This window comes from Poromitra crassiceps (assembly GCF_964638095.1).
Source record: "Poromitra crassiceps genome assembly, chromosome: 29".
NCBI classification, from domain to species: Eukaryota; Metazoa; Chordata; class Actinopteri; order Beryciformes; family Melamphaidae; genus Poromitra; species Poromitra crassiceps.
The window spans coordinates 2,633,273-2,647,105 of record NC_139641.1 but is presented as its reverse complement, the minus strand read 5'-3'; the positions used below and the strand labels follow the sequence as shown (position 1 = coordinate 2,647,105).

The window sequence follows — 13,833 nt, the reverse complement described above, 5'->3', positions numbered from 1 at the left end:
TTAATACCTTTTAAGGGCTTTACTTTTCCCTAAATTGATTTATCAACTGTCAATACTTTTCAAGACCCCGCGGATACCCTGTCAATACAGCTCATCCCCCATATTCCAAGTCTCCTTAAGCCAATTTTCTTTCTTTCTTTCTTTCTTTCTTTCTTTCTTTCTTTCTTTCTTTCTTTCTTTCTTTCTTTCTTTCTTTCAGCATTAAGACCTTGGGGGACAAGTCTAAAGATCCAAAGATCAAAGTCAAGAGAAGACCCAGGTGAGCAGAAACAGATGTACAGTATATGTGTGTTCATTTGTAGTGTCGTACAGTAGTTTTAATACACATCATTTTCCTTTGTGTTGTCAGGTTTGAGGAAAGCCTTCCTCAGCTTACTGCTGGACTGGAACTTCTCAGCAGGTTACTGTATAATCATACTCACACATGCACACAGACACCCAGTGAATTTCAATGTAATGCACCGTGTTTGTTGGTATTAAGCTGCGTTCACACCGACCTATTCAAGTTTTTCGCTGCCGTAATTCTCGTATATTCGCCCGGGAGAAAAAATGCTGGGCGTCCGAGCGACAGAGACAGAGCGATAGGGAGAAAATTTGCTCGTCGCACGAGATGAAATATCCCAACTTGAGAGAAATTATGCTGGCATCAGTCGCTCGCTGTTCAACGCTGATTGGCTGCCGTGTGAGAGCGAGTCAAGGATCACACTGGCTTGGAACAAACCGCTGGTTTATTGTGTGGCAACAAACCGCATTGACAGCTGATTGACAGGCTGACAGCTGACATGAAGTGAAGTCTGTACTACCGGTATAGGGCTCGCGTTAGGAGCACGCTGATAGGCTTAGCTTGTAAACAACTACGGTGGCTCGTTGTGGACAAACATCATGACATTGCGTAATGTTATAGCCCCCATATGTCCGTCAATTATTGTGCCTGTTGACGAGCGATTTAAACAGAGCGACAGAGCGATTCCAAAGGGTTCAGTCGAGCGACAGAGAGAAAAATAAATATCTCGGTGTGAACACAGCTTAAGTGTGTGTGTGTGTGTGTGTGTGTGTGTGTGTGTGTGTGTGTGTGTGTGTGTGTGGGGTGTGTGTGTAGGTATGAGGAGAGTTGGGTTCGGCTTCATAAAAGAGCTAAAGACTGTGCTCAGGCTGCAGAGGTAGGCTCAATACTGTTCTGTGCTGCTCTATTCTGCTCTCTTATGGGCAGTTTATGTTATGTTTATCTCCCTACCACCTTCAAAATAAAGGTTTAATCTCTGCTTGTCCTGTTCTAGATGGCGCACGCCATAAACATTGAAACTGTAGATATTGTCTACAGTGTTAATATTGTCTGTATTTTTTGCAACGTCTGTAACTTATGTTTACATCAAAGGTCTTTCTTCTCTTCCACCATTTCTTTCCACTTCCCCTCTCCACCGCTCTGTTTGCCAGGCAGTGGACGGGCAAGTAGTGATGCTGTCAGCACACTGGGACAGGAGGACAGTAGCCCTGACACAACTACAGGAACAACTGCAAACCTTGCCGGGCTTCATCAACGAACTTGACACTATCACAACTAAGATAGGTACGGAGCCTGTATCATTCTCCACAGCACTAGGGGTGTCAAAAATAATCGATTATAAGATGCATCGCGATGCGGACGTGCACGATTCTGCATCGATTCACAAATGTCAAAAATCGATTATTATTATTATTATTATTTATTTTTTAAATAATCGAATAAAATATAATGGAAGTACATGCAGTTGTTTATTTGGATCATAATACAATGCAATTCCAAATGCACTTTTATTTTAAAAGTAGCCACAGTGAGAAAAAATAAATCATGTATTGGGGAAAAAAAGTGATGCATCGATTGAAGATGCATCGATAATCGTAATCGAATCGAATTGTAGCCCTCTGAATCATAATCGAATCGAATCGTGAGGCCAGTGAAGATTCACAGCCCTACACAGCACAGGTGAACAATAATAATAAAAATATAGCTGCAAGCAGTTATTGCAGGGTTGAAGCACACTTTGAAAAGGACAGACAAAACATCACAGAATGTAGACTAGACAGACATTCAGACAAGTTTATTTGAAGAACTGTAGAAAGAGAAAAAGAACGCTACTTGGCTTAAAGAATATGTTGTAAAAAGGAGAGGTGCTCGTTCGAGGTGGGGTTCTTGTCCATATGAATGAGGAAGTAATCAGTTTGCCCTACTACAAAAATCCAAGGCACTCAGACTCTCAGTAGCGTGGAAACCAGCCCCAATAGAGACACTGCGTAACGCGTCATCATTCAGAAGCCACGCCCAAGACGGGGGAAAACGGAAACCCCCCCTCCAATCCTGCCGTTCTCCTATGTCGCGTGCATGGTTGCGTGTTGCACAAAAAGATTGTATATACGGAAGATGAACACTCCAACTTACTTCCTTGACAGCTAGATCCACATTTTTCTTCTCGCCAATTCTCAATGTCTTCCTTGTTTTGCTCGGGAGTACAAAAAAACTTGAACTGGCGATTTTCTACATTTGTTGTCAGCGCAGCCCCACCACACAACAGCTTTTAGCTATGTTTAATTCAAGGAAAATGATGCTGGTGTGTGGAAATGAATGGAGCTTTTCCCCCGTGATGGGCGTGGCCTATTTCATGCAGTGTCTCTATGAATCCTTCATTAGGGTCTGGACTCAAGCCTATCCGCCACTGATTCGGTGACATATTTTTCAGCCCCATCTTATTGGTTGCTGTCTGTTGTCATTCATCAAACTCTTTGACCAATCGCAGTAGCAAACCAGCAGGACAACTTCGACGATTCTGCACAGAATAATTGAAATTGATAAGAACTTTCGCCAATGTTTCAGACTAGGAGGCCAAATCTGATTTGTGAACTTTAGTGACCTATTAATGACTTTAGCCAGATTGGTTTTATGAGTCTGGACGCTCCAAGTCTGATTTGTGTCACTTCTCCCAAACCACATATGGAGGTAGTTTCCAATCTGCTTTCGACTGATGTGACTTGAGTGTGGATGCGCAGATCCACCAAATCTGATTTGAACGTCACTCGCAACTCGTCATCAAATGCTTCTGTGCAGGAAAACCACGTCACCAACGTACGTATTTACTGATGCCCACGTCGTTACCATAGCAACCCATGCACATAGGCTGTTTAGGTCTGGACACACAGATCTGACTTGAGAATCAGATTTGTGGCAGTGCGGACACACTCCCAAATCAGATTTGGGAAACCAATCAAGATAATGATGATTAATGACTTTATCAGCAAATTGGATTTGCCTGAAATTTGAACATGGCCTAATAGGTTGTTCCACTCAGTGGTGGTTGTACTGCAACATCAAGGTGGGAGTGCTGTTGTCAAAAAAGAATGAGCTTCAATCTCTTGCCTTCAATACGCTTCAGCCCCTTTCAGACATGCCCTGGAGTTCAGCAGCATGCACGCTCCTGCAACGTTCCTTTGACCCGGATCTGTGACTAGGCTTAGGGGGTAGTCTCATGTCTGGGTCGCCCCAGAGCTGAGCGAGGTGACGTAGCTACCAGCTCCTGCTGAGCGAGTGGGCGTGTTGATGACATAGCTACCATGCGGCACTTTTACAAACCATTCATATCCCCGTGCTATTTTATTTCATGAACGGACGTAGTTACGTGGCTGGATTATTTGGAAGAGAGCCACCAAATTGGTGAGTAAACATGTAAACGTTGAATCATTTCTTTTCCTACATCTGCCAGTTTGAAAGTGAACTTTTGTGCGATGTGCCAACAGAACAGGGCGCCCAATTTTGGCCACATCGCCACCCCATGTTATCATCTGAGTAATATGTCGATTTTTCATGGAGTGGAGAATTGCTTTCTGAAATATGTCTCTTTGATGATGATGATGAAAAATTTAATTTAATTTAAAAAATTAAGTCTGTCTCGCATAAACACTGCGGTTCCTACAGCACACTACCACAACGTCTCCACTCGACACACACACACACAGACACACACACACACACACACACACACACACACACAAACATTCTCTACTACTCTACACCGGAGGTGTTCCACATGTGTGAAAGTAACAATGCCTCTTGTCTGAAAGGGTACTGATGCAGAATGGAATTTAACAGCTAAAAAGACAGTGAGCCATCTTGACATCAAAAAGCAGGAGCCAGGAAAGGGGGGTATGGTGGTGCAGTGGTAAGCGCTGTCGCCTCACAGCTCGAAGGTCCTAGGTTCAATTCCCACCTGGGACGCTGTGAACGCTGAAGGAGTGCGTGCCCGTCCGCATGTCCTCGAGTGCCCACCGCCCGGGTGGGGTCGTCAAAAGGGCCTTTCTGTGTGGAGTTTGCATGTTCTCCCCGTGCCTCCCGGGGGTTTCCTTCATATAGGAACCCCCTTCACCAAAACATGCAATATCCTGGTTGCTGATGTGGTTCCTCCTCTGGTCGTTAAGGGCGCCTGTTCAGAGGGAGGGGAACTGGTTGGGATTGCGTGAACCTCCCACGTGCTATGTCCTACCGGTGAAGCTTCCTCTGTCAGGTGAAAAGAAGCGGCTGACTAACTGCCCATGTCTCGGAGGAAGCATGGAGCCAGTTTCGGCTCTCCCCAGATTGGCAGAGGGTGGAGCAGCAACCAGGTTAAATAAATTCAGTTAGTTAGCACTAATTGAGGATAAAAATTGGATAAAAAAATCGGGGGGGGGGGGGATATAGAAGAAAAAGCAGGAGCCAGGAGTCAAGAAAGTCGTCTTAAGTGAATGTATTTACATATATCTCTGCAGAGAGATGCACTCCTGTACAGCAAACCAGCAGACAGGTTTACATTAAGTCTAAATTGTGTGTCCACAGCCCATTTGGAAGGTGACTTTGAGGAGATGGAAAGCAGACTGATGTACCTGGAGACTCTGTGTTGCCAGTGTGAGCAGCAGAGGTCTAAACAACATCAAATCAACCAACTGGAGAACTATAAGAAGAAGAAGAGGTATGTGACATACATATTATTATTTGTATTTATGGAGCAAAGCCCATAGGCCTTAATTACTGTAATTTTTCTCTTGCTTTATTATTTCCAGGGTTTTTCCTGGCACAAAAAGTGCTTAGGTGCCTCAGCACATCTTTGTCAATGCAGCAGTATATTCCAATGTATTATTTTATAGACACCACTTTTTGGCAAAGGCACATAACACGGTCGTAGTTGAGCCATTCTTCAGCTGAAATACAATTTTATTCATACTTCCATGGCTTACAGGCCAAAACACAATATTGCCAATATGTTTGCCAATATTAAAGAAATTGTTCACCCGAAAAATGAAAATTCAGCCATTATCTACTCGGAACCATGCAAGTTTGTTAGTCCATAAAACAGTTCCGGAGCTTGCCAGCACAACTTCATAGCAGTAGTGTTCTCCAAAAAATAAAAAGGAAGAAGAATTCTGAACTGAAACTGAAGCAGACCAACATTCCTAAAAGAGCAGAAAATATCAATATACAGTAATTACTCCATACAGCTCATAATCCAAGCCAACGATGGCTCAGTGAGTGGAAAAGACTTGTATATTTAAACTACAGTGTTTCCCACAGGATTTTGAGTTGTTGTGGGTGGACCGCCGCAGGAAAAAAAGGATTTTCCAGTAATAATCTCACAAGACATATCTGTTGTGAATGGTTTTGATTTGAGTAATTAAATAAGGCAATAAGTAGTAATAAATAGAATAGATGTAAATGGCAATAAATAGTTTAAAAGTTGTAGTTTCTCATCAAAGCTAAAATATGTGCTATTTACAGTATTTACAGTTATACTATTTACAGTAAATGTGACATGTATTGAAGATTCTCGTAATGGTAATTTTGTTATGTTTTACTTTAGCTAGATTATTTTTCATCATTGTGTCATGTGTCATGTTCATTTCATGTTTCATGCATAGGCACTTTACTTTGAAACTCTAAGAAGGAAGTATCTGCCCTATGCAGGGAAGTAGCTTAACTACAAAAAGAGTCTGTTGCAAGATGGACATACTGTAAGTGCGCTGTTTATCTCCCTTTCTGCTGCAGCAAATCTCAAGGTTTTCCCCCCTAAATGAATAAACTTGAATATATATATATATATATATATATATATATATATATATATATATATATATATATATATATATATACCTGCGCCGGTCAGTCTACATATCGGATTCTGTGTGCCGGTCGGTTCCCCCCTCCCCTTTTTTCACGTGACGTGCGCCAAAGCAGCAAGACAGATAGACGGGCTGCAGCCAAAACTAAAGCAAGCAGCCACCACACACGCGCCAGCATGTCCTCCTCAGTGTGGACATTTTTCACCATCAGTGAAGAAGACACAAAGCTCGCAGTTTGTCACACATGCAAGTCGAAAATGGAGGAACAACTGGCCGAGTCCCGCTCGGCTGGAGTCCAGTCTGAGCGGTTCGCTCACCTCCCTCTCCCCGGGGAGCGGTGTGCTGCAGCACCCGGCCACAGCGCACCACAGCCGGCTTGGCTAGGTGAATGTGAGCATTGATGGAGCCCTGTGTCCAGTATACAGGTGAGGACTTTGAATAGAACAACGAACATAATAATGAAACGCATCGGACTCGGTGTTCAAGGTTTTCTGTGCGTGACGATTTTTTTTTTTCCGGATGGCGGATTAAAAAAATGCATACGAAATGTCGGACTCTGTGTGTAAACTCTGATATTCAGACTGAATCGTCAACTCAAACTCATTTCCTCATCTACTCAAGAAGAGCCAAATCCACTACTGTAGAGTGGGCGTGGCTTCGAAGGTCTGGGCTCCAGACCTATAGTCTATAAACTCCTTGTCCATGGATAACATTTTGATGTTGTGTTGCACCTGTTTTCTTTTGGAAAAGTAAATGCATGATAGCTGTGGGATATACTGGAATTCATTTTTTTTATATTCATTGTATTTGCACACAAAAAGAAAAGCTCTGTCCAGTAACCTGGAACACTTTTATTTTGAGATGTGTTTGAGTGAGATGGTCCTACCTCATGCAAATGATAAGAATTGTTATATGAATCTTAATTTTCTATTAAAGCAAAGTTACAAAATGTTTGTGTAAGCTGTCAATTATTGTTCTTAGAACGAAAATCAGAATCGGCCAAAATCGGTATCGGCAAGTCAGACTATTCGGAAATCGGAAATCGGAACCAGTGCATTCCTACTTGTCAGAAAAGTGTCTGATGGGTTCTATGGGTACCCATCCTGGAGAACGTGGTTCCTATCTGTCAAGCTGCGTTCACACCGACCTATTAAAGTTTTTCGCTGGCATCGAGTTTACATACAAAGTCAATGCAAACGAGCGATTGAGCGTATATTCGCCCGGGAGAAAAATCGCTGGGCGTCAAGAGCGACAGAGACAGAGCGATAGGGAGAAAATTTGCTCGTCGCCCGAGACGAAATATCCCAACTCGAGCGAAATTACGTTGGCATCAGTCGCTCGCTGTTCAACGCTTATTGGCTGCCGTGTGAGAGCGAGTCAAGGATCACACTGGCTTGGAACAAACCGCTGGTTTATTGTGTGGCAACAAACCGCATTGACAGCTGATTGACAGGCTGACAGCTGACATGAAGTGAAGTCTGTACTACCGGTATAGAGCTCGCATTAGGAGCACGCTGATAGGCTTGGCTTGTAAACAACTACGGTGGCTCGTAGTGGACAAATATCATGACATTGCGTAACGTTATAGCCCCCAGATGTCCGTCAATTATTGTGCCTGTTGACGAGCGATTTAAACACAGCGACAGAGAGATTCCAAAGGGTTGAATCAAGCGACAGAGAGAAAAATAAATATCTCAGTGTGAACACAGCTTTAGAGGCGATGATGATACAATTATATATTTATAGGGATATGATATGATTTGGTTTCAGTTGTTCTATCATATACTGCATCTAGTCTTGTGGGCAACTGAAGTTTATAGTTTATCCACTTTTTTTTTATTGTGGCATGAGAGAGCTGTCAGACATTTATAATTTACCCACTTTTTTTTCTTTTTTCTTTTACACTGAGGCCTCATGGAGACCAATCAAAAATCCAATCTAATCCATCACCCATACATAGCTATTTTAAATCTGATAACATGTTTTAGGATGTCTGTAACCTGAATGACACCTTAACAGTGACAGTGACAGTATGGTAACATTGTTTGTGTTTGTGTTTTAACAGGAGGGAGCTAGAGGCCCTGAAAGGTGAGCTACCACACTGTCATCAAGCCTTACTGCTTTCTTACACAAACATTCTTACTACTTTACAACACAAACATTCTTACTACATTACAACACAACCATTCTCACTACATTACAATGCAGACATTCTTACTACTTTACAATGCAAACATCAACACAAAGGTACTCTTACTACTACACTATAGACTAGGGGTGCACCGATCACGTTTTTTGCCACCGATCACCGATCAGCGATCGCCTATGGGAAATATCTGGCCAACCGATCATCGACCGATCACCGATCACCGATATATAAACTCCTCAAAAAAAGTTTGGAAACGTTATTTCGGTCGATTATTTCTCCCCTTTAATAATACCAATTGGCATTGTATTTTATATCGTTGGAAAGCCTGATTAGTGATAGGGCTTTTTTTTTATACAGCAGCACTGAAGTCGATCGGACGAACAGCTCTCGAGATAAACCGATTTTTTTTGTTTCCAGTAGGTGGCGCTATGACTTTGCATGTGTCTGAATTTCATTAAAGGCACTGCACTCCGTCAGGTTCCCTTAAGCGCACTCTCCAAGTTTTGAAGTCGATCTGACAGATTTGCGAAGGACAACATACACACTCACTCACTCACTCACAGGCAGTCCCGGAATTAATGGGTAGATTGATTTTCAATATATTGTCCCATCCCTACAGTAATCTGAAGCTATGCTTATGGTACATGGAGTGTCTAACACACAATGTACTGTGCTCTGTTAAAAGGATACACCACTTTTTTGGAAGTTTAGCTCATTTGCCACACCCCCATCCCCCACATAACCAAGATACACCATGCCTTACCGGCACTGTCCGCTCAGTTTACAGTGAGCTACAGTCGTGAAGTTAGTAATTATCGCCATAGAATGGAGGCTAATGGTACAGCTGTTAAAAATCTGCCAAAACACACATCTCAAAATACAAGTTGTGCTTCGGGTACTCACCACACGATGAAATATTAATCCAAAATGCACATAATCTGTCTTTTTTGGAAGGAAAAGAGGTAGCCGCCACTACTTTCCAAACATGGCCGCCGACCTCTTTTCCTTCCAAAAAGACAGATATAAATATATAATAAAACAAGCAAACTCACGGTTTCCTCAAGTGCTGCAAACGGCTTGAATGGTTTATTATTATTATTATTATTTTCCTCCCGACCTGTCTGTCTTGTGGGCCTTATGTGAAAATGCAAGACGGTGATAGTGTTGCATCAGCCTAATCGAGACATATCGCCTAACTTTTGTGGGGATAAATAAATTGTCAGATATGAATTGAATGCCACTTCAAATCATCCACAGGTCTATTTTGACTGGCGGCTTTTGGCCGGTGTAACAAACGCAAGCGCTCACTTTTTTTGGCACATTGCCACCCCACGTTATCGCCTGAATGTGTCTGAATGCATCGGGAACTTCACAGTGAGACACGTGCATTATGGAGTCATGCAGAAAAGTGTTTGGCAGGCAGAGATCTCATGTTGTGTATGGAGACGTGTGTGCGTTTTGGCCATTAGTGCCCAATTCTGTTCTTCAGGCCCCCACGAGTGCCTAACCCTAATCTGAAGCTAGGCTTATGCTACATAAGGAAGTGAATTCCCCATTCATTTCTTCATTGGCGTTCCTAGTTCTTATGCTGATACACTACGTTACTGCATGCTGCAGATCTCTCTCTGGGTCTGGGACACTGCTCGCTCCAAACTGATGTTGAAATCCTGGCCAGTGGTTGGTTGTGCCAGAATCCGGAATCCTCCGATCAGTAACGACTTTAGCGATCAGGCGCGCCCACCCAACCTGACTCTGCTGACTTTTGAAAATGAACCACTCCTCATTAGGGCTGGGTATCGAGTTTCGATACTTACTTGGCACCGAAATGGAAACATCGATACTAAGGGGTATCGAAGCCTCCCTTGTCAATCGATACCAATTTTCGATACCAAAACAAAACAGCGTCATTGAACCTATAAGCATGCGACATGCTTGCACGCCGCGCTCTAATACGGCTGGTGATTGGCTGTCATGTAGAGGCATGCAGGAAACGTTACGCCCACTTTAGCCGGTGTGTTTGTTGTGACTGTGAGCCAGGCGTGCGGTGCGGATATAGTATACAAGAAGTTAGCCACTCAAGCTACTCCTATCCTGGAGTACCATATGGCGAAGATGATGAAAAGCAGGAAAAGAAACAGAAACAACACGGACTGGTTTCCACAGATAAGAGAAATAATTGAGAGGTGGGTCAGCTTACCGCAAGTTAGCGGTTATCAGATCCCTCAGTCTGACAAATCCATGCATCTGGCTGTGAGTTGTAGCTAGCAGATCGTTTAATTAATTGCCGCCGTAACGTTATGCGCAAGCGGGCATTGTGTATTTTTAGCAACTCGTTAACAAACGCTGATGTCATGATAGTTTGTTGAATGTAAATGCGATTCATTTATATTGATTGGCTAGTCAGTGAATGCGTGAAGTGGAGCTGTCTCGTCAGATTTGACAAGAATGACGTTCTGTTGCAGCAGTGAGCATTAAACACTGATCTGCAACACTAGCGTTAATGTTTAATTAATTAGCGTTAACGTTATGTGCAAACGTTATCGCCCATTATGTATTTTTAGCAACTCGTTAACAAACGCTGATGTCATGATAGTTTGTTGAATATAAATGGGATTCACTTTGTGCCATTGGCTATATTGATAGGCTAGTCAATGCACCAGCTGGCGAGAGGGACCGTAATTCGGCCGTGGCCGTTCTTCACAGCAGAGCGTCAAAAGTATTTTCTTGAAAAAATGTTTTTTTTTCTTTTTCCCAATAGTACAAAATATATTATTTGAACTATCCATTCCATATAAAATGAAGACGTTTTGGGGTCATTAAATGCGTTAATTTTGTAAAATAAAAGTCCCTGTTTTGTCAAGGAGACGGGAGTGAGCCAGGCTGTGTCTTGGATTTGCATAAGTAGTATCGATTGGGTGTCGGCCGGCCTTTGTTTCTATCCGCCAATCACGGCGCGCGATAGGACGCGCACCAGCATAAATATTCAGTAGCCACCTGAGCTGTACACAACATCAACATTCAACAGCTGACTGAGACTGAGACAAGATGGACAAGCACCAGGCGAAAATGAAGAAAAATGATTCTGCCGTTGCTGCTCTCCTCAACAAATTCACCATTCCAGGTGGAATGGACAGTGAAGAATTGATGAATTCGTATGTCCTGGATTACATGACCGGCGGCACACAGGGCGCTGATGAAAGCGACGATGAGGACGATGAAGAATATTTTCCTGAAGACGTGGTGGCAGATCCAGACCCAGACGAGGCGGAGATCATGCCCGACAGCGCAGTCATTGAAAGCGTGCAAGAGATTTTAACATCAGTGGATCCCATAACCGTGGACACAGATTATGATCAGGAAATCGAGAAAATACGGAACTTTGACTGCAAATGCCAGGCCAGGCGTAAAGAGAACTCTATTCACCAGCCAATCTCCTGCAGTAAGAAACTTTGTGACAACGTCATTTACAACACGAGGCTGGATTACTCTGCTATGTCGCCAGAATGTAGAGATATCGCTATTATGGCTGTGTATCACGCTTTGACGAATGATTCTGACATGACTCAAGCCACAAAGCAAGTGAATAAAAAGCGACAAAAGAACCGAACGCAATACATGGTTAAGGCGACTGTTGTTTGCCGTGAGACCTTCTGCTTTGCGTTTGGGTGAGTTTCATATCTATCTTAACTCGTGTGTGTGTGTGTGTGTGTGTGTGTCTGTCTGTCTGTGTGAGATAGTGTGAGAGCGTGCCCATGTTTACAGTACAAAGATAGTATGTTGCAAGAGAAGCGTGTAGAGCTGCCATCTTCATGGCATTGTTGGTCATTGTCAAAATGGCGGCAACCTATGTGTGCAAACGTGCAGACCCGCCATGTTGGGTCGTCTTTGTTTGTTGCGCGCCAAAATGGCGTTCGCGCTATTGTTTTTCAGGACTGAAATTCCGACTCTTGCATTAAATACTCTTTGTAAGCTGATAGTCGCTAGTGTTATTCTAACCTTGCAAACAAACAAGATTTAGTTTATTGAAAGAGTTTATTGAAACAGATTGAAAGTTTTGAAACAGTCTTTGTTATATATCGTGACATTTATAGCCTAAGCAAGGGACAAACATTGCAAACTAGCTTAGGCTATAATGTCAGGATAAAGACTGTTTCAAAAAATATAAATCTGATTATTAATGTTTTATTTTGTTTATTCCAGCATCAGCACAAAGCTTCTGAAAGCCCTTATCAAATCCTACAAAGAGAATGGATTGGTCCCACGGCAGAGGAAGACACAACCACGCACAAACAAGAATTACCTCGGCTATGATGACATCAAAAGAGTCGTTACATTCATAGCAAACTATGCAGAGGACCACGCTATTCCTTTGCCCGGTCGTCATGCCGCGCATAGAGACTTTAGTGCTAAGCTTCTGCCAACTTCTGCCTCTAAAGCTTCAGTCTGGCGCCTGTACAAAGATGCTATGGAACAGCTTGGTAAGTTTGTATTAGTCTCTCTCTCACACACACACACACACACACACACACTTCTATTGTCATAGTTATGCAAACATTCCGCAGCCTTCTCCATTCCAAACCTCTGACCCAATAAAACATGCGACATGAATGTGTGTGTGTGTGTGTGTGTGTGTGTGTGTGTGTGTGTGTGTGTCTTTAACCATTAGGCTATTCTATGTGATCTGTTTTTGATAAGTAAAGTACAGTGATGCTCATAAAAACATTGTCTTTGCAGGGCAGCGTGCGGTTGGCGAGTGCAGCTTCACAAGGCTGTGGAAGTCACTGGTCCCTCACATTGCAAGCACCAAGCCTAAAACGGATCTCTGCTGGCAGTGCCAACAAAACAACGACCGAATCATCCAGAGCATCAACAAACCAGATGAGTTGAAATCTGACAGTGTCAAGAAGCAGCAAGTGCATCTCGACTCTGTTGCAAGGGAGCGAAAACTTTATCAAGAGATGACTGCCGCCTGTAGAAAGACCTGTGACGAGTTGCAGCTGTCATTTGGGAAGAACAAACCTGCAACCAGGCCGATCACCATGCACTACAGTTTTGATTTTGCACAACAGGTGAGAATACATATTTATCTTATCACACCTCTCTCTCACACACACACACACACACACACACACACACACACACACACACACAGATTACAGTTTGTATTTCATCTTTTTCCTATCTCTCCGTCTCTCAGGTGCACTACCCCTCTGATCCACAACAGCCTGGGCCTGTCTATTTTTTGACTCCACGCAAGTGTGGCCTTTTTGGTGTCCACTGTGAAGGCATGCCTAAGCAAGTGAATTACCTGATTGATGAGGGCATGGCATCAGGCAAGGGAAGCAATGCAGTCATCAATTACCTGCATCATTTTTTCAAGAAATATGGAGTTGGAGAAGAAGATGTGGACCTTCACTGTGACAACTGCAGTGGGCAGAACAAAAATAACTTTGTTCTTTGGTACGCCGCATGGAGAACGATGCACAAACAACACTTAAAGCTGAGCATTCACTTCCTGATTGTAGGCCACACCAAGTTTGGCCCCGACTGGTGTTTTGGACTGGTCAAGC

General features: G+C 43.1%; 1 protein-coding gene across 1 annotated transcript in view; it reads left to right on the top strand.

Annotated features, from left to right (window-relative positions):
* Nucleotides 1–13,833, top strand: part of LOC310799974 (dysbindin-A-like) — a 33,509-nt gene that overhangs the window by 4,971 nt on the left and 14,705 nt on the right. The window contains exons 2-7 of the mRNA XM_083662574.1: nt 200–259; nt 350–400; nt 1,100–1,160; nt 1,435–1,567; nt 4,838–4,970; nt 8,180–8,202. Coding sequence (XP_083518700.1) covers nt 200–259; nt 350–400; nt 1,100–1,160; nt 1,435–1,567; nt 4,838–4,970; nt 8,180–8,202 — 461 coding nt within the window. The remainder of the gene's footprint in view (nt 1–199; nt 260–349; nt 401–1,099; nt 1,161–1,434; nt 1,568–4,837; nt 4,971–8,179; nt 8,203–13,833) is intronic.